General features: G+C 40.7%; 1 protein-coding gene across 8 annotated transcripts in view; it reads left to right on the top strand.

Moving 5' to 3' along the window:
* COL4A4 (collagen type IV alpha 4 chain) overlaps nucleotides 1-25923 on the top strand; it is a 150084-nt gene that overhangs the window by 98683 nt on the left and 25478 nt on the right. For all 8 annotated transcript variants that reach the window (XM_049888341.1, XM_049888337.1, XM_049888339.1 and 5 more), the window contains 11 exons: nucleotides 1623-1730; nucleotides 2249-2467; nucleotides 4575-4736; nucleotides 8177-8347; nucleotides 8939-9082; nucleotides 11422-11529; nucleotides 12740-12921; nucleotides 13429-13492; nucleotides 16025-16099; nucleotides 18865-18972; nucleotides 19561-19668. In XM_049888341.1, the coding sequence (XP_049744298.1) occupies nucleotides 1623-1730; nucleotides 2249-2467; nucleotides 4575-4736; nucleotides 8177-8347; nucleotides 8939-9082; nucleotides 11422-11529; nucleotides 12740-12921; nucleotides 13429-13492; nucleotides 16025-16099; nucleotides 18865-18972; nucleotides 19561-19668 (1449 nt within the window). The remainder of the gene's footprint in view (nucleotides 1-1622; nucleotides 1731-2248; nucleotides 2468-4574; nucleotides 4737-8176; nucleotides 8348-8938; nucleotides 9083-11421; nucleotides 11530-12739; nucleotides 12922-13428; nucleotides 13493-16024; nucleotides 16100-18864; nucleotides 18973-19560; nucleotides 19669-25923) is intronic.

Below are 25923 nucleotides of genomic sequence, written 5' to 3'. Positions count from 1 at the left end.
TCCATGGGCATTGATTGTGGAGCCAATCAATAAGTTATTTCAGCCGAGATAATTCCTATTGGGAAATCACAGAAGGTTAAAAAAATCAGTTCCTTTTGCAGGTGTTTTATGCCTATGCTTCATTTAAGGGCAGATTTAGTAAGGTGCAGGGAAATAGATTTGGCCCTTACCTGGAGTGTTCTCAGCATGCCAGATGCAGGCCTTACCCTTTCCCTCTACAAGGACAGGCCCTGATTGAGTATTTACATTTGAGAATGTAGTCGTTTCCTAGGGCTGGTGTAACAAAATACCACAAAGTGGGTGACATTTAAGAACCTGAATGGTCAGAAAGGTAATTTGAATGTTTTTTGTGGCAAAAAGTCAAGTGAAATTGTGGAGGCTAAAGTGGCCCTCTCTTTCAGGCAAAGTTACTATGTTGTTGTTAGGTGCCCTTGAGTCAGTTCCAATTCATAGTGACCCTATGTACTATAAAACGAAACACTGCCTGATCCTTCACCGTGCTCACAATCATTGTTATGCTTAAGCCCATTGTTGCAGCCACTGTGTCAACCCAAGCATGATGTCCTTCTCCAGGGACTGATCCCTCCTGACAACATGTCCAAAGTATGTAAGACGCAGTTTCACCATCCTTGCTTCTAAGAGCATTCTGGTTGTACTTCTTCTGAGACAGGAAGTTATTATAGCCATGGCAAAACAGCTAAATAAAATTCCATCAAGGTGCTGTTCAAACTTCCAGTGTAAAACAAATTAAAGCATTATAGCACAGAACAGAAGTTAAGTGTCTCACAGTTCTGGAGGCAAGGAGTCCAATCTCGGTGTTGGCAGGGCCGTGTTCTCTCCTGAGGCTCTAGGGGGAAGATCCTTCCTCTCTCCCCTGGCTTCTTGGTTTCTTGTCTTGTAGCTACAACATAACTCTGTTGTCACCTGGCCATTTCCCCTCTGTCTGTCTTTCTGTGTCTCTTCTCTGCTTTTAGTCCACTCAGATTGGACTAGGATCCACCCTACTCCAATATAATCTCATGTTAACTGATATCATCTTCAAAGACCTTATTACCAAACAAAATCACGTCACAGGTACCAGGGATTAGGACTTCAACATACCTTTTGGGGGACACAGTTCAATCCATAATAGAGACCTAGCATGGGAATTTACCAGAAAATTTATTTGAATAGCAGTATATATTCCAGTGAAACCCTGGTGGCACAGTGATTAAGCGTTTGGCTGGTAACCAAAAGGTTGGCAGTTTGAATCCACCAGCCACTCCTTGGAAACCCTATGGGGCAGCTCTGCCTACTATGTCCTATGGGGTCGCCATGAGTTGGAATCGACTCGACGGCAATGGGTTTGATTTTTTGTTTTTGTTTTTGGTATATTCCAAAGACTTTCAGGAAAAAGCCATTACTGTCTGGCTTCTGAGAAAGAACCTTAATGTATAAGACATGTCATTCGGACACATGACTCATAACATGATTCTTTACACCTGGAGATGCAACATCTTCCTTCTACAAAAGAGTAGATAGAAGTACTCTAAAAAAGATTTAACACAGATTTGTGGGGGAAAAAATCACCTCATTTTATTTGTGTTTTATTGAGCTTGTGTTTTGCTGTTGATGTTGTTTAGGTCCAAAAGGATTTCCAGGTTCCCAGGGTGCTCCTGGGCCGAGGTGTTTTGATGGACAAAAAGGCCAACGTGGCAAACCGGGAATATCCGAAATACCAGGTCCACCTGGTAAATGAAATGTTTTTCCTGCTTTGGGAAATGTATGTCTGGAGCTTTTAAATACCTCTAAAAATTGATACTTTCATAAGGAAATGGCCAGGGATCCCTGGATAATGGAGAAAATGGTTTCTCTAGATACATTAGGCCCTTAGTCATGCCTTAATAATGTAGGTTGTGATAATTTCATAAGTCGCCAGGGTCCTTCCACCTTGAAGCATGAGTTATAGGCCATTATTACTGTATTATATTATAGAAACTGCTCGGTTCAGACAGAATGTTTGCCAGAGAATGAAAGCAATTAGGGAAGCTTTATTGGCTTATAGGAAATACAAAGTTCTAATTTATTTTCCTACAAAGGGTAGCAAAAACATGACCTACTAAGAAACTCAGAATTTTAGAAAGTACCCCTGTGTGTGTGTGTGTGTGTGTTTTTAATGTGTTTTTACCAGGGTAGTAGTCTTATGTTTGTATCGGCTTTATACATGTACACTTAACAATTAAAAAAATATCTTTTTGTTTCTAAATAGGTTTTCGTGGTGACATGGGAGACCCAGGTTTTAGAGGTGAAACGGGGTCCTCCCCTGTTGGGCCTCCAGGCTTTCCTAGTTCACCTGGTGTAGATGGTCGGAAAGGAATCCCAGGTGACCCTGCTTATGGCTACCCAGGACCTCCAGGAAAGAGGGGTCTTTCAGGAGTGCCAGGCGTGAAAGGACCCAGAGGTGATCTGGGACATCCGGGGCCTGCAGGTATGAAACCCATGCTGTCTGTGTCGTTGATAAGCCGATTCTGTAAAGGTCACTGAAGAATGTTTAGACTATCTTGTATTAAATCTAGGATGTAAACTTTTCATCTAAGCATCTTCCCTTATAGCTGAGCACTGATTGCATTTAAAATAACCTGCACCCCAGGGGTTGTCTTTTCATTTGATTGGCTGTTTTCAAATCCAGTGCTGCTCACTGGGATTCAGTCAACTCAGTTCGATTCAGCAGCTCCTGGACCCCTACCTGCTTTGGACTCAGGACAGCAGGTTGCTGCCGTAAACAGCAGGAGGACCGGGATGGTGTAACTTGCCCACTGCCATGGCCAGGTTGGAAGTAGACAGGACAGGTTGTAAGAGGGAGAGTAGCTCCAAGGGGCAGAACTGTGTGGGCTGGAGCTTTGTGGGTGATGTGGGAACAAGGTGAGTCCCTATGGGCAAGCTGAAATTGGGCAGGTGACAGGCTGGAGGGGTTTTCATTCCAGTTGGGGAAGCAGGCAAGACATTGGGACTCTGGAGGTGGGCAGATGGCCCCAGGAACCAAGTCACGTCCTTTCCTGAAAGAAACTAAGGATTCTTCAGGATCTGCAGCAAACTTTTCAGATTTTAGTGTATCTAAAATACATCCCAGGTTGAGATACTAAAACCAAACCTGTTGCCACTGAGTCGATTCCAACTCATAGCGACCTATAGAACAGAATAGAACTGCCCCATAGGGTTTCCAAGGAGCGCCTGGTGGATTCGAACTGCCAACCTTTTGGTTAGCAGCCAAACTCTTAACCACTACACCACTAGTGTTGGGATGGGAGGCATTAAAATCGCAGTTGTCTAGGCCCAAGTCACAGGTGATCAAGACGGGGACCCAGACCAGAGGTTGACAGTGGTCTGGTTCTTTTATAACAATGGATGGGTCAGTGTTTATTCAGCATCTACTATAAAAAAAAAAAAAAAATTTTTTTTTTTTTTTATCTACTATACTACAGGGCAAACAGGAGCAGGGTTGGGGGGTGGGGAATAAGCCACCACCTTGCCCTCGGGGAGCTTACAGGGTGGTCTATAAGTCAAAATACTCATACACAAAGGAACAATTAATTGGAATATAAAGAGATAATACATGAATCAATGAAAATAATTTTGACCCAGTAATCCCACTTGTGAAAATGCATCCTAATACAAGTGATAAAGGTTACAGACGTGAAGATAATCTTGTAATTTTATCCACATTAGAGGAACAGTTGGAAATAATAAAGAGGGTTAAATAGGAAAGCAAATACATATGTATTATTCCTTTGATAGTATGTGTATCTATATAGAGACATCCCATTGCCTTCAAATTGATTCCAACTTACAGTGACCCTATAGGACAGGGTAGAGCTGCCCCATAGGGTTTCCAAGGAGCTGCTTGTAGTTTCAAACTGTTGACCTTCAGGTTAGCAGCTGGTCTCTTAACTACTGCACCACAGGGCTCTATATAGAGACATAGCTATTTGCCATTAAAATATTATTTGTAAAGATAACAAGATGGAAAACATTTGCAGATTGACATGTCATATGGAATAATTCAACAACTGAATGTACACTATGATTACTATTTTTTAAATGTATACATCTGAACCAAAATACCATGTAGATATGGTAAAATAATAGATTTCCAGGTTAAGGTATGAAATTATGGGGTTTTATTTTTCTATTTTAAGATTTATTTTGATGTTATGACACTATCTTCCTGGTAAATATACATATAAGAATACAAGTGATGAAATATCTTTCAAAGTGAAAATTCATAGAATGTAAACTGGGCTTGTAAGTATCAGAGGGTTGGCGAAAAGCCACGCGTGTTTTAATTTGCACAGGTAATGTCTTTGTTGTCCACATGACCTTATCAAGGACCTCACTTAGCAATACATGGTTCATTCATTCGTTGGGAGCTCGCTATAGTCTATGATGTGAAAATCTATTCAGAGTTTAACTCGACTGAGCACTGAGCCAGGATCAAAATGTTTTCATCCGATATTGATATGGATGGACAATTTATTGTAGGCCATCTCCGTATAGTTTTGTGTCGTGACTGTCATGAATGTGCTATATCATTTCAGGGCCAGCTGGCACTCCAGGAATTCCAGGACTCAAGGGTCCCAAAGGCAGAGAGGGAAGTGCTGGGTTTCCAGGTATCCCAGGCCCACCTGGCCATTCCTGTGAAAGAGGCGCTCCGGGGATGCTAGGGCAGCCAGGACTCCCTGGGGCTCCAGGTAGTCCAGGTAAGTGTCAGCAGGTGTCAGAACTGCGGAGGCTCTGGGATTTTACTCTTCTTACAAGTTACTAGCTGGTCTATTGCTGAAACAAGCAAGAAGCAAGACTTCTGGGTCAGAGACAAAGGACTTTATTACTCCCAGCTTAGCAAGTAGCACAAGCTTCATGCTAGTTTGTGTCAGCTCCCAATGTCCCCCGAGTCCCACTCATGTCACCCTTCATTGCCCATGGGGGCAATGAAGGTGAGGCTAGGTGAGGACCCACTGCCTTACAGCCATCTACAAAAAAAGCCTGCTTTTTGTCTGCTTTGAGAAATGGCCAGGATAAAGAGTACTGCATTTTTACGCAAATAATGTGTACCTTGTATGTTTGTTTGCCAGCTGCTCCCTCCTCCCACGAGGTATTTTCGTCAACGCTCTATGCTAACTTTTTTTTTTTTACAGCAACATGTAAAAAAATTGGCATAGCAGCACTTGTTGTGGTTAGTTGCTGTCAAGTCCGCTCTGACTCATGAACAAAATGTTGCCTGGTCCTGTGCCGTCTTTATGGTTGTTGGTATGCTCAAGTCCATTGTTGTGGCCACTGTGTATTTTGAGTGCCTTCCAGTCCAGGGGACTCATCTTCCAGCACTCTATTGGACCATATTCCATTGTGATCCGTAGGGTATTCATTGGCTAATTTTCGGAAGTAGATCACCCAGCTTTTCTTCCTTGTCTGTCTTGTTCTAGAAGCTCCACTGAAATCTATCCACCATGGGTGACCCTGCTGGTATTTGAAGTACTGGTGGCATAGCGTCTAGCAACACACAAGCCACCACAGCCTTTATATTGACAGGTGGAAAAAGTAATCAGGGTATACCCCAGAGGAGTATACCCAGAGGAGTGTAGGTGCACAGGAGACCCATGGAGTGTCTCCCAGCGCCAGATGCCAGTGGACTGCTTCCCATTTGACCTTCATTTCACCTTTCAGATTGTCAACTCTGCTATTTAAATCCTATCACTTTTATCCAAACTCAGGAATATGCATTCTCGTAAGATCAACACAAGATGGGAACAAAACCTGCCACTCTAGCCATATTTCTAGTTTTTTTTTTTTTATAATATTAGATGATGTTGCTCTGATTTCTATAATTCCCTGATCACAATTAACAGTCTGACGAATTAACAGTCGGTCAGAGCCTCAGGAAACACCTGGAAAGTTCTTTTCTTCTATGATTTTTTTTTTCCCCTACACATACAATACATAAAACATTTTTGTTATTTACTCCTATCCATGTTCCATTTTTCAAAAGCTATTGGTAAATATTTATCCAAGTGATTTACCCAATTTTTTAAAAAAAAATTTATTATGGTAAAATATACATAATAAAAAGTTTGCATTTTAACCATTTTTAAGTGTACAATTCTGTGACATTAATTACATCTGTCATGTTTTGCTACTCTCACCACTTCCCACTTCCAGAAGTTTCCCATCACCCCAAACAGAAACTCAGTACCTTCATCAATATACCTTCTTTTGATAACAGCCAGAAAACTATATTCTTTTTTTTATGTGCTTTAGGTGAAAGATTACAGCTCAAGTTAATTTCTTATGCAAAAATTTATACACATACTGTTATGTGACCCTAGTTGCAATCCCTATAATGTGACAGCACACTCTTCCTTTCCACCCCGATTTCCCATGTTCATTCAATCAGCTCCTTTTCCTTTCTGCCTTCTCATCCTGCCTCCAGTCAGGAGCTGCCCATTTAGCCTCATGTATCTACTTGAACTAAGAAGCACACTCTTCACAAGTATTATTTTATGTTTTATAGTCAAGTCTAATCTTTGTCTGAAGAGTTGGCTTCAGAATGGTTTTAGTTCTGAGTTAACAGAGAGTCCGGGGGGGGCATGTCTTCTGGGCTTCCTTTAGTCTCAGTCAGACCATTAAGTCTGGTCTTTTTACATGAATTTGAGTTCTGCACCCCACTTTTTTCCTGCTCCATCAGGGACTTTCTGTTGTATTGCCTGCCAAGGTGGTCATTGGTGGTAGCCAGGCACCCTCTAGATCTTCCGGTCTCAAGCTGTTGGAGTCTCTGGTTTATGTGACCCTTTTGTGTCTTGGGCTCATATTTTCCTTGTGTCTTTGGTGTTCTTCATTTTCCTTTTGTCCAGGTGGGTTAGGACCAATTGATGCATCTTAGATGGCTGCTTGCAAGCTTTTTAGACCCCAGATGCCACTCACCAAAGTTAATAAACTTTGTTATGCCAATTGACCTACATGTCCCCTGAAACCATGGTCCCCAGACCCCTGCCGTCGCTACTGTTTCCCTCGAAGTGTTTGGATGTATTCAGGAAACTTCTTAGCTTTTGGTTTAGTCCAGTTGTGCTGACTTCCCTTGTTTTGTGTGTTGTCCTTCCTTTCACCTAAGATAATTCTTGTCTACTGTCTAGCTAGTGAATACCCCCTCTCCCCTCACCACCCTCTTAACCATCAAAGAATGTTTTCTTCTGTGTTTAAACCTTCTCTTGGGTTCTTGTAATAGTGGTCTCATACAATATTTGTGCTTTTGCTACTGACTAATTTCACTCAGCATAACACCTTCCAGATTCATCCATGTCGTGAGATGTTTTGCAGATTCATCATTGTTCTTTATCGTTGCATAGTAATCCATTGTGTGAATATACCATAATTTGTTTATCTCTTTGTCTGTTGATGGGCACCCAGGTTGTTTCCATCTGTTGATGGGAGCCAAGTTGTTTCCACCTTTTTGCTATTGTAAACAGTTCTGCAGTGAACATGGGCGTGCATATATCTATTCGCATGATGGGTCTTATTTCTCTAGGATATATTCCAAGGGGTGAGATTGCTGGATCGTATGGAACTTCTATGAAAAAATATATTCTTAGATTGATGGAGTCTAAGTCATGGGTGTCCCTGGGAGTCCATGAGTGGCGTAGTTGGTTGAGCACTCAACTACTAACCGAAAGGTTGGCGGTTCGAGCCCACCCAGAGGCACCTCGAAAGACAGGCCTGGCCCTCTACTTGCAAAAGGTCGCACCCTTGAGAACATGTGGAACCATTCTACTCCGCATACACCAGGGCACCATGAGTCAATCAATGGCAACTGACTTAGACTCATGAAAATGGCTACTGTTATTTTAATTAATAAATGCTATTTTATTGCTCATGAACATATTCTAAAAAAAACCAAACCAAACCCAATGCTGTCGAGTCGATTCCGACTCATAGCAACCCTACAGGACAGAGTAGAACTGCCCCATAGAGTTTCCAAGGAGCACCTGGCAGATTCGAACTGCTGACCCTTTGGTTAGCAGCCATAGCGCTTAACCACTATGCCACCAGGGTTTCCAACATATTCTAAGCCTACTGCAAATATTTTTTTCCTGCCAGTATGTGAAACCAGTTTTCAGTCTTCACGTGTTGTCTTCACTTTGGTTTTTCTCAGGTGCCCCAGGTTGGAAAGGACAGCGAGGGGATCAAGGGCCCCCTGGACCAGCTGGAATGAAGGGTCTTCCCGGAGCCCCAGGACAGCCAGGGGCAGATGGACTCCCTGGGCCGCCAGGAATCTCAGGACTCTTTGGGGATGATGGACTACCTGGTCTTCCAGGCCCTCATGGTGGGTAGTGTGTTCACATTATTTCCCCCATTTTGTAACCTTAAAGTCCACTGCCAAGTGAAGTCTGTTATATATGACCACGTTAATGGAATATACTGTTGTATTAACCTGACTTTGCCCTATCCTTCTTGATACCTGTCTCTCTTGTCTTACCTTCTGCATTGTCATTTCCAGTGGCAGAATGATTTGGTGTAGGTAAATAGGATAAAGGGTGAGGGTGTTAGGTCCACAGAAGCCATAAATGCTTCTGCTCAAACAGCTGGATAGCTAGAACCAATGAGGTTCTAGGGTCAGGGCTAACGTACCTTTGCTTTGGATGGGTCCTCCATCACTGATTCCCTTAAAGCATTGTGGAATCAGGACTCAGAAACCTGAGGGCCTTCATTTCAGGTCTGTGGGGTAGAAAACTGAGAAGGGCTGAGTGAGAGGGTAGAGCTAGTAAACGATGAGATTGATAACACCGTAAACCTTCAATACAAACTCAGAGTTAGGTAGGGGCTTGCATCTCAAAGTGGAATACAAAAAACACAGGTGAGTAAACACCACAGCCTTCCAAACGTTTCCCTAAAAATCCCTGTTGTCATTTCTCAGGACCTCAGGGTCTGCCTGGTGTCCCAGGTTTTCCGGGAGAGAGAGGAAAGCCCGGCCTAGAGGGACGACCTGGCAGAAAGGGAGAACATGGAGAGAAAGGTTTGCCTGGTCTTTTGGGAGACCGGGGAGCAAGAGGTGCCAAAGGTAAACACATTTAACAACATTGTGATGTGCAATTTTGTTTGTTTTAAGGATTTAATCAGGACCTTTACACTTATAAACCTATAAATATGAAAAAAATGGAACTATCTTATAGCTTGGGTTCTTCTTCCTTTTGATTCCATGGCATTTGTTTTAGAAGTGTTAACAACTGTCTTTTTATTTCCCTTTCCTTGCAATCCTATTGCACTTAACTATGGTATATGAATTACTCTATTAATAGAAAAAATATTAACAAGTGGTGATGGGGTTTCAGGGAACCTTCCCACCTGTTGGCAAGAGGGTGCAGGCAGGGCTCCTGACCCCCAACTCTTGTTTCAATTAGAACAGGCATTGGCTAACTTTTTCTGTAAAGGTCCAAATAATAAATATTTTTGGCTTTGGAGGCCCAGTGGTCTCTGTCAAACCTACTCAACTAGCTGCTGTAGCCTGAAAACCGCCAACCAGTTTATGTAGATAGCGCATAAGCCAATGAACGCAGCTGTGTTCCAATAAAATATTTTTATGGACCCTGAAATTTGTATTTCATATCATTTTCATGTGCCATGAAATAATTATTCTTGTTTTAATTTTTTTCCCTCAACCATTTAGAAGTGTAAATACCATTCTTAACTCCTGGATTATAAAAAACAGGTGGTGGAGCTATTGGTCTGTGGCTGTAGTTTATGCTCAGGCCTGAACTCAAATGATTCCGCTTTCATCGGGGGCATGAATTGGGTTTCCTCCAAGCTTCATATAAAAAAAAAAGATTTCATTACTATTAAAAAAAAAAAAACAAAAAAACCACTGATGTAAATGTTCTTTGCCCATTCCTATTAAATGTTTACTTTTACCTCTTAGCCTGGAGGCGTCAATGAGCGAAAGTAACGTTTTATTTCCACTGTTGAGAACAAACTCTTGATGATTTTTAGAAATAAGGTTTTGGTCCTTAAAGATCTTTGGGAAAATAGCCTCATATTTATCGCAAATTACTTTTTCTTCTTAGTCAATTGATTGTACTATTATTTTTTTTTTGTTTTACTAGCCAGTAAATTATTTATGTAGAATCAAGAAATAAAGAGCTATTCTTTCCTAACTTAGATAAGGAATATTTTGCTGTGTTGTTAAGCTGCTATACCACTAAGCAAACCAAGACCTTCTGCCATTGAGTCAGTTCAGACTCAGGGCAACTCCACGTGTTACATGGTAGAACTTGTCCATACGATTTTCTGGGCTATAATCAGGTTGCCATTCCTTTCTTCTGCAGTGCCACTGAGTGGGTTCCAACTGCCAACCTTTAGGTTAGTAGCTGAGCGTAGGCCATTTGTGCACCCAGAAAACTACTATACAACTATCCCAATAAAAACAATATAAGAATAAAGAATTGGTTTAATGCCAGTGATGTGCTGTAAGCTAGTTCTCCAAGGACAGAGAATGCCATGACTTATAGCTCTTGCTGCTTTCTCCGGTGTAAATACTCCCACCATGGCTGACTGCAGGCTACCAATAATGGTTTAACAACTGGCTCACAAAATTCTTTAATTGTTAATAATTGGCTCTTGACTACCTGGTGCAAGCCCACTCCAGCAAACTGCTAGGACTGGACAGTGCTTGGGAAAGTCAGGTAGAGATGTGCATAACGTATTTTGCACCCTTTCTACCATTTTGGAAGACTCTCTGTGGTGAACTAAGTTGAGATAGTTAAGTGTCTGTTCTTTAAAAAGAAAAAAAAACACACAAAACCAAACCTGTTGCCATAGAGTTGATTCCAACTCATGGAAACCCCATGTGTTCTAGGGTGGAACTGCTCCATAGGGCTTTTTTTTTTTTTGGCTGTAGTCTTTACTGAAGCAGATTACCAACTCCTTCTTCTGCAGCACCACAGGGTGGGTTCAAACTGCCAACCTGTAGGTTAGTATTTGGGCGCAAACCATTGTCACCACGTAGGGTTTTTTTTTTTTCCTATTCTTTTAGTGTTCCGCTAGGATGCGGAAGATACGGAATTGGAACATATGAGATGAACGATTCAAATATCACAGGGTGAAGAGGCTTTTTTAGACTTTTCAAACCTGTCTTAATTCACTGAAGACTCCGATACCAGTTTGGCTGAATTTCACATACATTCACAGAGCGCTCACTGCACGCGCACAGCTGGACAGTAGGGAGAGGAGTGTAACAGGCAGAGCCCATCCTTAGGGAGTCAGGCAATGATATCGATCTTGTGCATAAACGGAAATACACTTCAGGAGGCCAAATGGGGATTTCTAAGCTGCACGTGAAACGCTGTAACAGAAGAATCTTGTGTGCTTCTGTGTGTTTTGCTGCTGAATATTTAATACCTAAAGGAGAGAGAGGACCTCCAGGAGATGAAGGAGAGATAGCTATAATTTCCATAAAAGGGAAGACCGGAGAACCTGGACCCCCTGGAGATGCTGGAGTCTCAGGAGGAAAAGGTAAACACTTCTTTTTTTTTTCACCCATATCAAATAAGCTGACATCTTTACAGGAAATTCAAGCAAGCACGTGTATTAGGCAACTTTCCCAATAACACTGAGATTTGGAAGGGTCATTGTTTAGATATAAATATACACTAATGAGGAAACCCTGGTGGCTTAGTGGTTAAGTGCTACAGCTGTTAACCAAAAGGTGCGGCAGTTCAAATCCACCAGGTGTTCCTTGGAAACCCTATGGGGCAGTTCTACTCTGACCTATAGGGTCACTATGAGTCGGAATCGACTCAACGGCAATGGGTTTGTTTTTTGCTTTTTTTTTTTTAATACACTACTGAGCCTGGTGGTACATTGGAACTTTTCCATGTTAGAACTTAGCACAAGTCCATCTGTTTTTGCAGATTTAGATATTCCAAATGAGAACCAGTACTGAGGTACACATAAAATACTGGTTTCAAGTTTAAAGTATCTCCCACTTTTATTTATGACCCAATAAAAACCCATACCCGTTGCCGTCGAATCAATTCAGACTCATAGCAACCCTACAGGACAGAGCAGAATTGCCCCATAGGGCTTTCGAGGAGCAGCTGGTGAATGTGAACTGCAGACCTTTCTGTTAGCAGCTGAACTCTTAACCATTGCTCCACCAGGGCTCCATTCCTGATCGTTGGTAGCAAAACCAAGAGTCAATAGCACAATGACTCTCCAGCTCACTTCAACCAATGCTATTGAAACTTTCATGGGCCGAAGAATCACTGAGGAACATGTTAAAATGCAGATCCTGAAGCAGCAGCTCTGGGGCAAGCTGGAGACTGCCTTTCTAACAAGTTTCCTTGCCCATGCTGCTGGTCCTCAGAAACACCAAGTAGTCAGGATTTTGACAACCACGTTTGTATTCTCTGGAAGTTCAGGCTTAATCTGCATGAGACCTGGGTTCTTATCTTGCCTCTCTCTTTAACTAGCTGTCAGGAGACACATGTTTTAACTTCCTGGTACGTTCTTCCTCCTTTGTAAATCGGGAGTGTTGGATCAAATGGTCGTGTACATCCTCACTGTCTCTGATGGTCCTGAGTCACTTCATGGGCAGTGCAACACAGGCAGGAATTAGGACTCCCCATACCCTGGGCTTCACCTTCTAAAAATAGGACCAAGTCTTCTAGCCTACTGCCCAGGATTTCAGTGAGGAGGTTTATAACACTTCTGATGTCATCAGGTGATAAAGGAAGTCCAGGCATGCAAGGGAGAAAAGGAGAGCCAGGAACACACGGGTCACCTGGATTTCACAGTGGGGAGCCTGGTAGAAATGGACAGCAGGGGCTTCCTGGACCAGCAGGACCTCCAGGTTTACCTGGCCTAAGAGGAATCATTGGTTTTCCGGGATTTCCAGGTGACCAGGTAAGTGACTGCTGCTTTGGGAGGGAGGAAATAATAAAACCTTTCTGCCCTTAGGATCCCATAATAAGTCGTAATTAACCTGTGTCCATCATTGCCCTTTCACTGATTAGAACATAAGTGGTAGGACAAGGGGAAGATGGAACCTTCTGGAAGGCCATGATGTAACTGAAATTTCTACCAGTGCTCATGCCTGGTTCTCCTGGTATAGATGATCAAGTTTTCACATATTTCATTTACTACCTCCCAGCCTGGTTTAAACAATATGGTTTTGCAATCAAGTGTAGAGAGCACCTGTTAGTATTTACATCTCTTTCTGGAGGGATTTAATCATTTTTGAAAACTAAACACATGCAGTAGTATGCTTGCATTGCACTTGCAATTTTCTTTGCCACTGAAAATTATTAAAACTAAATTAGTTACAGAAAATTATTCCTGGATCATGTCATGCATATGCCATTTATATGTGAAACTCAATAAAGTCTCACTTCTGTTTGATTAAACTATCAGGGTGATCCAGGTTCTCCAGGCCCCACTGGACTTTCAGGAAGTGATGGAGCTAGAGGACCTAAAGGTATGGTTTGGAAATGCAGCAGCCATCTGTCAAGAGCATAGTCCTCTGTGTTGTTTGTACTGTTGTAAGCGATCATTAAAAGTAAAGTGTATAAACAAACTGTAATGCCCAAGGGATTTTTCTTAGACTCTACTAGACAGTCAAACACTCAAGACTCAAGTTGTCGACACCTGTCATTCAGATTGAAGGGTATCATGTAGGAAAGGCATGCCAGCAAGGCACATCGGGTCTTCTTCAGTGGGAGGCCTTGTAGCAGTCCACTTAGTGACTCCAGCCCACCAAGTGACAGCTCAGGTGCCAGTATCTCTTCTCACAACTCCAGAGGTATAGTTTTTAGAATTCCAGTTGCAGGAGTCACTATAGAGAAGTCATTACAGAGAAGGCCAAACCCTGACTTCCCACTAGATGCCTATATCTCATTTAAATAGTTCCCAGGCCAGACGTAGTTTACAATCAGATTATTTTTACCATAAGCCAAAGGTCAGCAAATGCTTTGCAGGCCACATGGTCTTTGCCAGGACTACTCAGCTGTGCTAGCACCAAAGCAGTCATAGATAACATGTCAACAAATGGGTGTGGCTGTGTTCCAATAAAATTTTATTTACAAAACAGGCTGCAGGCTGGATTTGGCCCCACAGGCCTTAGTTTGCCTCCTGCTAAAAACAACATTGCCTTTTAACACAACTGACATCCTACCTTTGTCAGGTTTCCAAGGACGCAGGGCTGGAAAACTAACCCAAAGTCAATAGTGTCATTAGAGAAAGAGAGGTTTTGTTAACTCTTTTTCCAGGCAAGCAAACAAAAAGTAAAGAGACAAAAGTCAAGATTTCTTAAATTGCAATATTTGTGTAAGACTTTTACTATTTTTACTATCTTTGTAAACCATTGGGTTAATATTTTTCTTTAAATCTACTTTAAAATGATTCACCTTTTTATCCTTAGCCTCATCCTGATCACTATCTGTGAATTCACAGGTTTGATATGCAGTTATATTTTGTTTTAATATTTATGAAAATAACTTTAAGATATAAAATACTTATTAATGAGCCACATAAAATCTTTTTCCTTACTGTCAATGATATATGTTTTATACTTTGGGAGGCACTGTATAAATAATATGATAATCACTGTAAGAAAAAATGAACTGAGTGTGCTTATGTATTAAGGAAAAATAATCTAGATCACTTCTTCAGAAATTGTTACAAATAGGGAAGTTTTCGTATTTGCTTTTGGTGATTATTATAGCTTCAGGGTTTGGAACTCATACCTCGTCTACATACTTATAAATTTATTATAGTCCCTTTGCCTCTCTCACAGTACAGACCTACCTCTTCTCATTCCTTCATAATTGTATTTGCCCTTGTTTTCAAGGAACTGTAATGCACTCAAGGTACCTGGAATAAAAGATGTCTCGTGGAGCCCACAGATAGGACCATAGTTCTTGCAAACCATAAGGCAATGGAACTAATCCTTACGCAACTCGCGCTTTCTCGAGATTTATCTGCTTTTCTTTGTGCTCTGTTCTTTACTCACCTGTCTACCTACTGGCTTTATCAGTCTCTATTTTGTATCCTTTCTGGATCTTGTATGTTTAGATTGTACCCTAACCTGCTTTGTGCCAGGGCAGCTCATGATACATCCTTTTGGTTTCTGCCCCAAAAGCCAAGGACTTCGAGTTCTCATTTTTTTACTCCAGCTTCTCAAGAAAAGACTGCTTGACCTGGGATGGACCACTTTCCAGTCAGACTCCTTCCCCTTAAACAACTAGCTGTGATTATGTGTAGCATCAGGTGGAAGACACTTTTCCATACAATATGGTGGGACCCCTTAGAAGAGGGTGTTGGTTGTCAGATACTATAAAACAAGCTTAGCTTGCCTCTTTTATTAGCTTGTAAGCCTATCTGTTTTATTGTCCTTCTCACCCACCTCACTTTGACTTCTCCATTTAAAATAAAACTGGCTCCCAGCTATCATATATGTCCTTGTATCTAGCAGCATTGTGCAGCAGAGTTGAACAGCTCTATGGGACTATGAGAGTCATTGTAAACAATGGCCTTTGAAAGTGCCATCTCTTGTAAAGTCATTGATAAAGTATGCCTTTGTGATTTTATTTTGCAAGGACGCTAAGTTGAGCTTCCTTGCAGAAACTTGAAATGTGTTTGCAGTCACTGAAGCAGTGACAATTTCTGCTTTGTGTTTCTAAAACATAATATAAGGGTATAGTCACTCAACGCCAAGTAATTTCTTTAATAGAAACCTAAATTAGAAACCTCTTTAGAGACTTAAAAATTCAAACTTAAGATCTGTAGTCTCTGTGATTGTTATGCCTTATAAAATTGTATGTTTGAATCACATTTTGCATCTTTATTTCCATTTGTTCTTGTTTAGGAAAAAAAAAGTATTTAAAGAAATCCTATCCTGGAATATTTGAAGATACACTGTAAAGAAAACTGTCATTAAAGTTACTAAGTCACTAGTATAAGACCAAATTTAATTTTCTTAAATATGTTCTATGCATTTTATCACTTATAGGAAACAAAGGTGACCCTCCAAGTCAAGCTGGTCCACCTGGTCCAAAGGGTGATCCGGGTAGCCTTGGATATCCAGGTATAGCTACATATTTTTCTCATTAAACCAAAAAGTAAAAATAAATAAATAAGTTAGGTTTGAAAAATAGAACAATTACTTCTGCCTTCCTAGCTAGCAATGATTATATCAGTATTTTCTCCTTTGCCTTTTAAGGATCCCTGCTGGCACAGTGGTTAAAAGCTTGGCTGCTAACCAAAAGGTCGGCAGTTTGAACCCATCAGCTGCTCCTTGGAAACCCTATGGGGCAGTTCTACTTGGTCCTATAGGGTCGCTATGACTCAAAATCAATTTGATGGCAATGGGTTCTCTTTTTTTTTTTTTTTTTTTGCCTTTTAAGATACACAGTAAAAAACCAAACCAAACCCACTGCTGTTGAGTCAATTCACAGTAGAGGATTATATATAGGCATTGTGGTAGCATTCCTGGTCCAGAAAGACACCGGGGTGTCTCAATCTTTTTTCTACCACAACTCACAGAACAGATGTTATTGACACAATACACTACCCTGGGCATGCCTAGCTTTTGACACAGTTGAAAATAAATATTGCAAACAATTAAAATTTGGACCATTTTGCAATCTCCATAATCAAAACCATGACATTAGCAATAACCATGCACACTGACTACAGCTTCAGGTTGTGATTCCAGCACTTTCTCTCCTGTTTGGAAAATCATATTTGAATGCAAGTGAGAGTGCTGTCAGGAGCCCTCGTGGTGCACAGTGGTTAAGTACTTGGCTGCTAACCGAAAGGTTGGTGGTTTGAATCCACCAGCTACTCCTCGGGAGAAAGATGTGGCAGTGTGTTTCCATAAAGATTATAGCCTTAGAAACCTGATGGGCAGTTCTACTCTGTCCTATGGGGTCAGTATGAGTCAGAATTGACTCTACACCAACGGGTTTTGTTTTTTTCAAGAAGTGCTATGGTTGAGGTATCACTAAATCCACTCTAAGTTACTAAAAATTAAAAGAAAAAAACATAAAATCTCACCACCAACAATAAATGTAAGTCATTCAAATCAATAGTATTTGTTTATCAGAAACAACATGAAATCCCTCAGAAATAATTGTGATGTGTTGTTGTTCTTAGTTGCCATTAGGTAGATTCCATCTCATGATGGTCATTTATTGTTCTCTGGTTCAAGCCGAGGTATTATAGTAGATGGCCCACAGCAGAAGGGAGGTGCTGGTGCTTTGCACAGCTCCATGCTTCAAAGGGGAAGGGAAAATAATTGGAGTTCAAACCAATAGAATGAGACCACTGGAGGAGAAAGCAGTCTTAGGACATGTTACTGTGTTGGTTTGCAACCATATGTGTTTATCTTTCAGAAAATGGTGGAAATGTAAATTAGTACTTCCTTTCTGGAGAACACTATGGAAACATGCATTAATATTTAAAATATGCTTACTTTTTGACTCAGTAATTCTACTCCTAGGAATCTTAAGTCAATAATCAAGCAAATGTATGAAGATGTGTGCACAGGCATAGCCATTGCATGGGTAGAATAAGTGCCCATCCAGAGATGATTGATTAAGTCAGATATGCCCAAGTCATCCAACTGATGGTGGTCAGACTAGAAACCAGGCTTTTATTTGGGTGGGTCTCATGTCAAATGGATGTCAGAAAAGATGCTGAAATTTGCATTTGAACATACAGCAGCTAAAGCAAATGGAAGATATGATGAAGTAAAAGAGCTGAATAGAAGATTTCAAAGGAGGCTTGAGAAAACAAAGTAAAGCATTATCATGAAATGTGCAAAGACCTCAGAGTTAGAAAACCAAAAGGGAAGAACACACTCAGCATTTCTTAAGCTGAAAGAACTGAAGAAAAAATTCAAGCCTCCAGTTGCAATATTGAAGGGCTCTACAGAGAAAATACTAAATGACGCAGGAAGCATCGAAAAAAGATGGAAGGAATACATGAAGTCACTGTACCAAAAAGAACTGGTCAACCTTCAACCATTTCATGAGAAAGGAACTATTTCAGAAGTTCAAAAATTTAAGGACTGTATCACCAGATGCAATGTGTGGCTCTGGAATGGAACCCAGTGTGGACGAACCAGCTGTGAAGAACACTGAGGGGACTGTTGGAGACATTTGAATGTGGACTGAGTATTAGGTGCTATAGGCACTGTTATTAATTTTATTGGCTGTGATACTGTTATTTTGGCAATGTAGGAAAATGTTCTCATTTTCCAGATATACCTCTTAAGTATTTATGGATAGAATTCCATGATGTCCAAGATTTACTTCAGCATTTTAGAATCTATTAAAAAAAACAAAACAAAATATCATACTATTTACCTAGAAATTCTACTCCTAGGAATTTTTTCCCAAGGAAATAATTTAATAAGAGACAGAAATTAAGGATGTATAAAGGTGATTATGCTTAATAGCAAAGAACTAGAAATAACTTAAATGGCCAATAGAAGGAGAAAATAAGATTAATTTAATTAAGATTAACTCAATAAACTGTTAGCCAGTCATTTTAAAATGATAATTAGGAAAATGATGACAAACTTGGAAATCTATTTACGACACAATGCTAATTAAAAAAATCAGAATATAAAACTGGTACTATTTGCCATGTGTGTATGTATGGAAAATTGTGGCATTATAGATGTTTTCTTTTCAATTTTTTCCTTAATGTTATTAAAAATTTTAAATATAAAAAGAAAGAAAGAAAAAAAAAAGAATAGTGAGGGCTGAAGTTGACTGTTTCATTAGTTCATTGTCTCAAAGAGCGATCTACAACTACTCAGATATTTGATCCTTCTTACTTTAGGGCATTTCGGAGTCCCTGGAGAGCGGGGCTTGCCTGGTGATCAAGGGCCCAGAGGACCACCTGGAAGGCCAGGACTGCCTGGCTCCTCTGGACCACCAGGGTGCCCAGGTACTTTGAAAGAAAGTCTGGACACTGCCTGAGTACTTACACATCTCTTGGTGTTTTGGAAAGGGGCAGCCTTCACTTAGACACTCTTGGATTAAGATCTGCTCTCTTTCTTAGACTGTGATTTTGGGCAGGCCATTTAAACTTGTCTTCTCCTCCCATGTAAAATGAAGCTAGTCCCATCTCACTAGGATTGGTCTAGGAGTAAACAAAACACCTGCCAAGTGTCTAACCTTGTGCCAGGTATTCTAGCCCTCCCCATTTCACCAGCCATTCAGTATGCTGGTTTTTCTTTTCTCTTTTGGACATGAGGTAAATATCATATATGTGGTGCAGTATTTGAATGGATCCCCTTCTTACCCATTCAGACTAAAGAGAATTTTTAAAACCATAATTGGCAACTTCAATCATTGAGAAGCCTATTTTCTCCTCCTAAGGTTAAGTGTATTTTTTCCCCAGAGTTAAAGATCTAGGAAGAAAGAGTAATGAAACGATGCTCCCAGTTACCCACATATTAAAAGCACAGATGTTTTCTCAGTTAATGTAACTCATATCACCTGAGTGTCTGAAAAACACCCCTGTCATCCTCAGGAGATCGAGGGGTGCCTGGGCTGAGGGGACATCCAGGAGAAACAGGAGACCCTGGACCAAGAGGCCTCGTGGGGCATCCAGGGACACCAGGTCCTCCAGGACTGAAAGGTAAGTCAAAAGGAAGCCCAACCCATCAGAAAGATCCAGCCTAATGAGGGCAAATCCATTGAGCCTTTCCTGCAGCACGAATGACATTGCTTTTGGCTATGGTACTCTTTCCCGTGGGTGTTATTAGCATGCTCCGATTCCTTCTTACCTAGGGCTTCAGACAGTGTTCATTTACCTGTTGACTTGCCTTCTACCATGGAATACCTGGAATGGTGGTGCTGCCATCTCATCCCTGAGGGCATTTTTTTCCAGTGTTTTCCATGATGTTCATCCTTGTAGATAGTTGAGCTCCTATTATGACTAGATTCTATGTTAGATGCTGGGGACACAATTTGGAAGAACATAGGTGTGGTCCCTGCCTTCATGTAGCTCACAGTCTCGTAAGAGACACAGAAATTAAAAATGCATATGTAATTGCACTACATGGGCACACCAGCCCAGAGGCAAGGACGAGAAGCCAGGAGGGGACAGGACAGGAAAGCTGATAACAGAGAACCCAAGGTCTAGAAGGGGAGAGTGTTGACATGTCATGGGGTTGGCAACCAATGTCACGAAACAATATCTGTATTAATTATTTAACGGGAAACTAATTTGCTCTGTAAACCTTCATCTAAAGTGCAATAAAAAAATAAAATAAATCATATGTCAGTAAATATACTTATCAATTGTGATAAGTGAGAGGAAGAGAAGAAGCAGCTATGAAAAAAAATAACTGGTATTTATTTTCTTCGTTAGATAAAGAAAAAAATTTTTTTTTCCTAGCTGAATATTTTTTGGCCTTAAAGGTAGTAGTAGACTGGAGATAATATGCCTAGTTATATTATAAGTCTGAATGTATTATACTACAATATAATATGTACTTGTTATGAACAAATTTTCATGTCCTTCTATTCATTGATGTTATTTATTACTCTTTAGTCCATTTTCTTATAGGCCTCATAGTGTTTTAGAAAAAGTATTTTTTCATGGGTACTTTGTACATACTTCTCACATAACACTTATATTGTATCACATCTGTTTATTTAAAGATCTTGATCACCAAGAATATGATTCTTTAAAAAAAAAAAAAGAAGACAAGGACAGTTTTTATATTCTTAGCACCCAGTAGATACCCAATACATAGGTTGGTTGGTTGTATGAATAAATTAATAAATGCATGAACGGACGAATGGAAGAATGAGCAACTAAGCTAGTAGCTTCGAGGGTAAGAGTCTTCACCTCAATCAAGAGTTGAAGGTTTTAAGCCTTACTTGGTAGATATCTATAACCAAGCCTCCTCTATTTCTTCTGTCCTTCCTTCTCCTCCCGTCAATCCTTTCTCTGCTCTTTGACTCATGCGTAAACTACGTAAAATGCAAAGTGCCTCCTCTCAAGAGAGTTGGAAACCCTTTCTTCGAGTCTTAAACTTTTTATTTGTTTGGAAAATCCAAATAATATTTTCCACACTTTTACCTCTTCATTCATCAGATAGCTTTCGAATAATTCTAGTTTTCCAGAAGTTGAAGTGTGGTATATATTGCCTAGAGGGAGATCCTTTGTCTTGAGGTGTTGGTACACTTGTGTATCTCTGTACAGCTAAATAATACATTATTTTTTCCATCAGAAGATAAAGATATTGCTGTTTTTAGTAAGTGAAATCCAGTGATTTGTGATAAATTTGGGGTTTCAAGCAAAATGGTAATGTTGTTATAACTTTCTGTGGTGATGTGGCCATTTCCTGTCTCTGACAATCCCTACAGCCCTGGTAGGGTGGGTGTGTGTGTGTTTTTCTTTAACATTTATTTGAGTGTCTGGAAGAGAACAAGACGAAAACATGTCCCAAGGTTAATCCCTCTTGCTGCATTACAACCTCTTCCTACACTCTGAGTTTCATAAATCAGCAAGGATTTTCAAGTGTCTTGGTGCCATAACCATAGACCTCCAGCTGGAGAAAAAGGACACAGGCTCTTGTTACTTTTGTCAGTTTGCCCTTCCCTTCACATAATTTGCGTGTATTCCATACTTCAGTATAACATATTAAACTATCATGTCACACGTTTGATCTAATAGCAAAATTACTGGGAAAGTAATCTCTAAACGCGTCATAATTCTGTGCCTTGAATTAGTGAGTTTGGTAAGAAGAGAAGGTAAGAAAGCAACTACACCCCCCCCCCACACCCCCACACCTTCATACCAGTGTCCCATTCTGCTGTGGTGCGTCCTGGCCGTGCAGTGATGCTCTTAGTCTGCAAACAGCCCAGGGAACCACCAGTCTTTCAACAAAACAAAACAGTAAAGTGCATTCCTCAAAGTTCAGACGTCTGCAACATAAATTCATTGTTTCAGTTTGTCATGCTGATAGAAAAATGAACCACACTGCAGCGGAAACACTTTGAACTGAGAAACTAAATATTTGAAGTATGTTCTCAATAAGTCAAGGGGACTGATTTTCTTGTTTGAATAAACTAACTGCTGAACTCAGAGTTGTTGGCTTTGCTAGAACAGACCATATGGATTTTGAGTCCTGCGTGTGTTCGATCGGGTTTAAACTTTAGCAGATGCTAAAAATGGCTTAATTCCTAGATTTAAAGTTTGAAGTATACCTGCCTTTCAAAAGGAAAATACTCAATACTTCACTAGGTGTTTATATTAGAGGGGAATAATGGAAACCTAAAGAAAATCATCTGCGGCATGACAACACCTGTAAAGTATGTGTTGTTGTTGTTAGGTGCTGTCGAATTGATTTTGACTCCTAGCAGTCCCATGTCACGGAGTGGAACTGCTCACTGGCTTTTTTAGGCTAATCCTTATAGGAGCAGATGACCAGGTCTTTCTTCGGCAGAGCATCTTGGTTAGCCGCTGAGCATGTAACTCTTCCACCACCAAACCCGTTGCTGTCAAGTTGATTCTGACTCATAGCAACTCTATAGGATAGAGTAGAACTGCCCCGTAGGGTTTCCAAGGAGCGGCTGGTGGGTTTGAACTGCCGATCTTCTGGTTAGCAGCCAAGCTCTTAACCACTAAGGAATGTAGATTGGATTATTTTGGCTGGTGGCAGGTAAAATGGTTCATAAGAGAAAGCACCCTGAATGTCTTTCATCAGAAAAGAAATACTATGCACCTCAGAGCTATGAAAATCATAGCAATGTTCTGATCTGTGTGTACATCTAGATCGATCCCCTCCTGGCCCACCCCATCGCAGTTCCCACACTTAATATCGTTGCCCTTTGCTATCTGGTCAGGGGCATTTTTGTGTTGCTCCCCATTGTCTGATCAGCATTTGTCACTTTGTACATTTGGGTCTGAAGCTCCGCGAGTCTGGAGACCATATTCTTGTACTCTTTATGCATTCCCTTAGAAGACAAGAAAAAAAACAGTTGCCCTCAAGTCGACTTCGACTCATGACCACCCCATGTGTGTCAGAGTAGAACTCTGCTCCGTAGGGTTTTCAGTGGCTGATATTTTGAAAGTAAGTTGCCAGGCTTTTCTTCTGAGGTGCCTCTGGGAGGACTTAAACCTCCAACTTTTTGGTTAGTAGCTGAGCGCATTAACTGTTTGCAGTCATCTAAGGACATGACCATTATACAGTATGGGAAGGACACCAGCGTACAGGCAACTAGAGAGCTGTACCTAGGTATTAGCAAAGGAAGTAGGGGTGCTTTCTGCATGTTCAGTCATGGAAGTTGAGGGGGTCACTATTGCAAATTTGAGGGCTGTGACCCTAAGCAGAGTGAAAACACTAATTTCCCTTAGTAGGCCTCATGTATTTGCCGAGTTAAAAAATTTTTTTTAAACCTGATTTTAGAATCTTTTTGGATAAAACTTTTCAAGTTTGTTCAATCATTACCTATAGTCATGTATATTCTTTCCCATCAGCTGTTAGAGTGACCAGCTATCTGGTTTGCCTAGGTCTCAGGGGTGTCTCAGGGTGGGGGACATTCAGTGGTAAGATTAGGAAAGCAGGAAGATGACCAGAGAGGTAAAATAAGAATACCTTATTACCAAGGAACGTGCTTTATTAGCTCCTCATCTGCACTGGATAGGTTTTGTGCACAAACAACTTTCAGATTTAGATTTGGGACTGATATAAAAAATTTTCAGTAAAAAGGAAAAACTATGCATAAAGCCCTACCCAGATGTAGCTACATTCACTTTCGGAAGATAACATTGAGCCAGATGAGGGTTGGCCAGTTCAACAATGGCAAAGGGCTGGGTCTGTGACAGCCTCGGGATCTGGATATGTTGATGTCACAATGGAGAGTTGGCAGAAGTTGAGACATTCCACCCTGAGCCAACTCTACCAAGAAACCATCAATCTTGGTGGCCAAAGCCGGGGATCAAAACACATTGGAATAGCAAAGTGGTCTCAAAAAATTTATTATCATCTCAAATAGATTGCAATAAATATCCAGACTTGGCAGATGAAGAAGGTCTGTGTTCTTGTGGTGCAGACTTGAAACGTTGGCTTCTAAATAGAAAAGTGGGTTGGAAAATATAAACTAAGCCAGAGCCGTTAAGAGTGGTTAGAAAATAAGAGCTTTAGAGAAAATAAGGGTGCGTTCCCATTTTTTTAGGTGCGAGAGAATATGGCCCACTAGAACCAATCAACAGTTTAGATTTTAAAAAGAGGATAACAACGATCTGTTTCAAGTACTCATGATAAATAGAATGGAAGCAACTGTCTTGCCATCTACTAAGTTCATGGAGGACTTGCTTTAATGAATAGACAATGATTAGCACTGGAATTATTTATACACAAATAGATAATATCCCTAAATCTTATTCCTCCTTTAAAGCTATCAAAGAAAGATGTGACCTGCAAAAAGAAATTTTAATCTACTCTTCGTTACAGTTGTTTCTCTCCACCCGTTCAATCCTTCCTCCTTGTTCCATGTTTTCTCATTCATTTATTCACTCACTCGTTCAACAAACGTTTATTGAACACCTACTATATGTCAGGAAATATGCTAAGTGCTGGCTTAAAAAGACTAATAGGACCTAGTCTTGCACTCAATTGACTTACCCTTGAATGGGAGGGACAGTCATCTGAAGACATGACCATTATACAGTGTGGGAAGGGCAATAGCATATGTGCAACTAGGGAGCTATACATAGATATCAGCAGAGGAGGTAGGGGTGCTTTCTGTATGTTCACTCGTATGAGCTGAAGGTGTCATTATTGCCAATTTTAGGTCTGTGACCCTAAGTGGAGTGAAAACACTGGTTTCTATAATTAGGGATTATCCCACTGATGCCACCATCTTCCTTCTGAAACTTCTATCAAACACTGCCGGATGCTTGAGGGGCACTCAGTCTTGGAGGAGAAAGAACAGCTACCGGATGGAAGATCCACCAGTGAAATAGGAAGGCTAACCAGCTTGGTCAGGGGCTGGGGAGAAGACTCTTTTTTCATATCAATCGGTGGGATGAGTTGTGCGTGAAAGCACCTGGCAAAGGGCTCAGCACACAGAGGAAGCTCTGTAAATATTAGTTACCTTCCTGCCTCTCTCCCTCCTTCTCTCATTCTTACCTTTCCCCATGTCCCAACTTTATGTGAGGCAATTAGGTCACTCTCACTTGAAAGGAAGATGACTGGTTACAATTCATTTGGAAAAATTAAACTCAATTCAAAATACGTTGATGGAAAACCTTAAGAACCATTTTCTACTGAAAGTGTTCAGTGACAGCTTAACCCAGGTTGGTAGACATTCCTTAAGAGAACTATACCAATGTCTGATAGAAGCTTTTGAAGGAAGATACTGGTGTCACTGGGTTAATGGCTAGTTAAAGAGACCAGCATTTTCAGTGGTCATCATAAAATAATTTTGTTTCTGTAAAGAGGCATTGAATGTAAGAAATGGTTGTGAAGAACAACTGTAGCCAAACTTGACCTGCAAGCCTGTTTTTCCTCAGTAGCACAGTGCTTAAAAATGAATGAATGAGTAGGGTATGTATCATCCAGTATGCCACAGGCCCCACCTGTCCTTGTCTTACTACATTTACATGATAGATCTTGAAGAAATGAAAATCATCTGCAGTCCTTGGTGCAGGGGAAAAATCTTGAGCCTGGGAGCTAGGAGGCTAGCACGCACTCTCAGCCAGTATCTTTCCTCAGCTAGGATGATTTTATTGTCGTAAAATAGAAGGTCATTTCCTACACCTAAATTCAGTCATTCTAAATTCTATACAATAAGAGAGAATTAGATGTGTTCATGATACGGTCATAAACCAACACAATACCTTAAAACAAAGAAACTTTTTTTTTTTAATTCTATA

The sequence above is a fragment of the Elephas maximus genome, chromosome 6 (genome assembly GCF_024166365.1).
Source record: "Elephas maximus indicus isolate mEleMax1 chromosome 6, mEleMax1 primary haplotype, whole genome shotgun sequence".
Taxonomy (NCBI): Eukaryota; Metazoa; Chordata; class Mammalia; order Proboscidea; family Elephantidae; genus Elephas; species Elephas maximus.
Note: the sequence above shows the minus strand (reverse complement) of the source record. Positions and strands in the feature narration are given on the sequence as shown.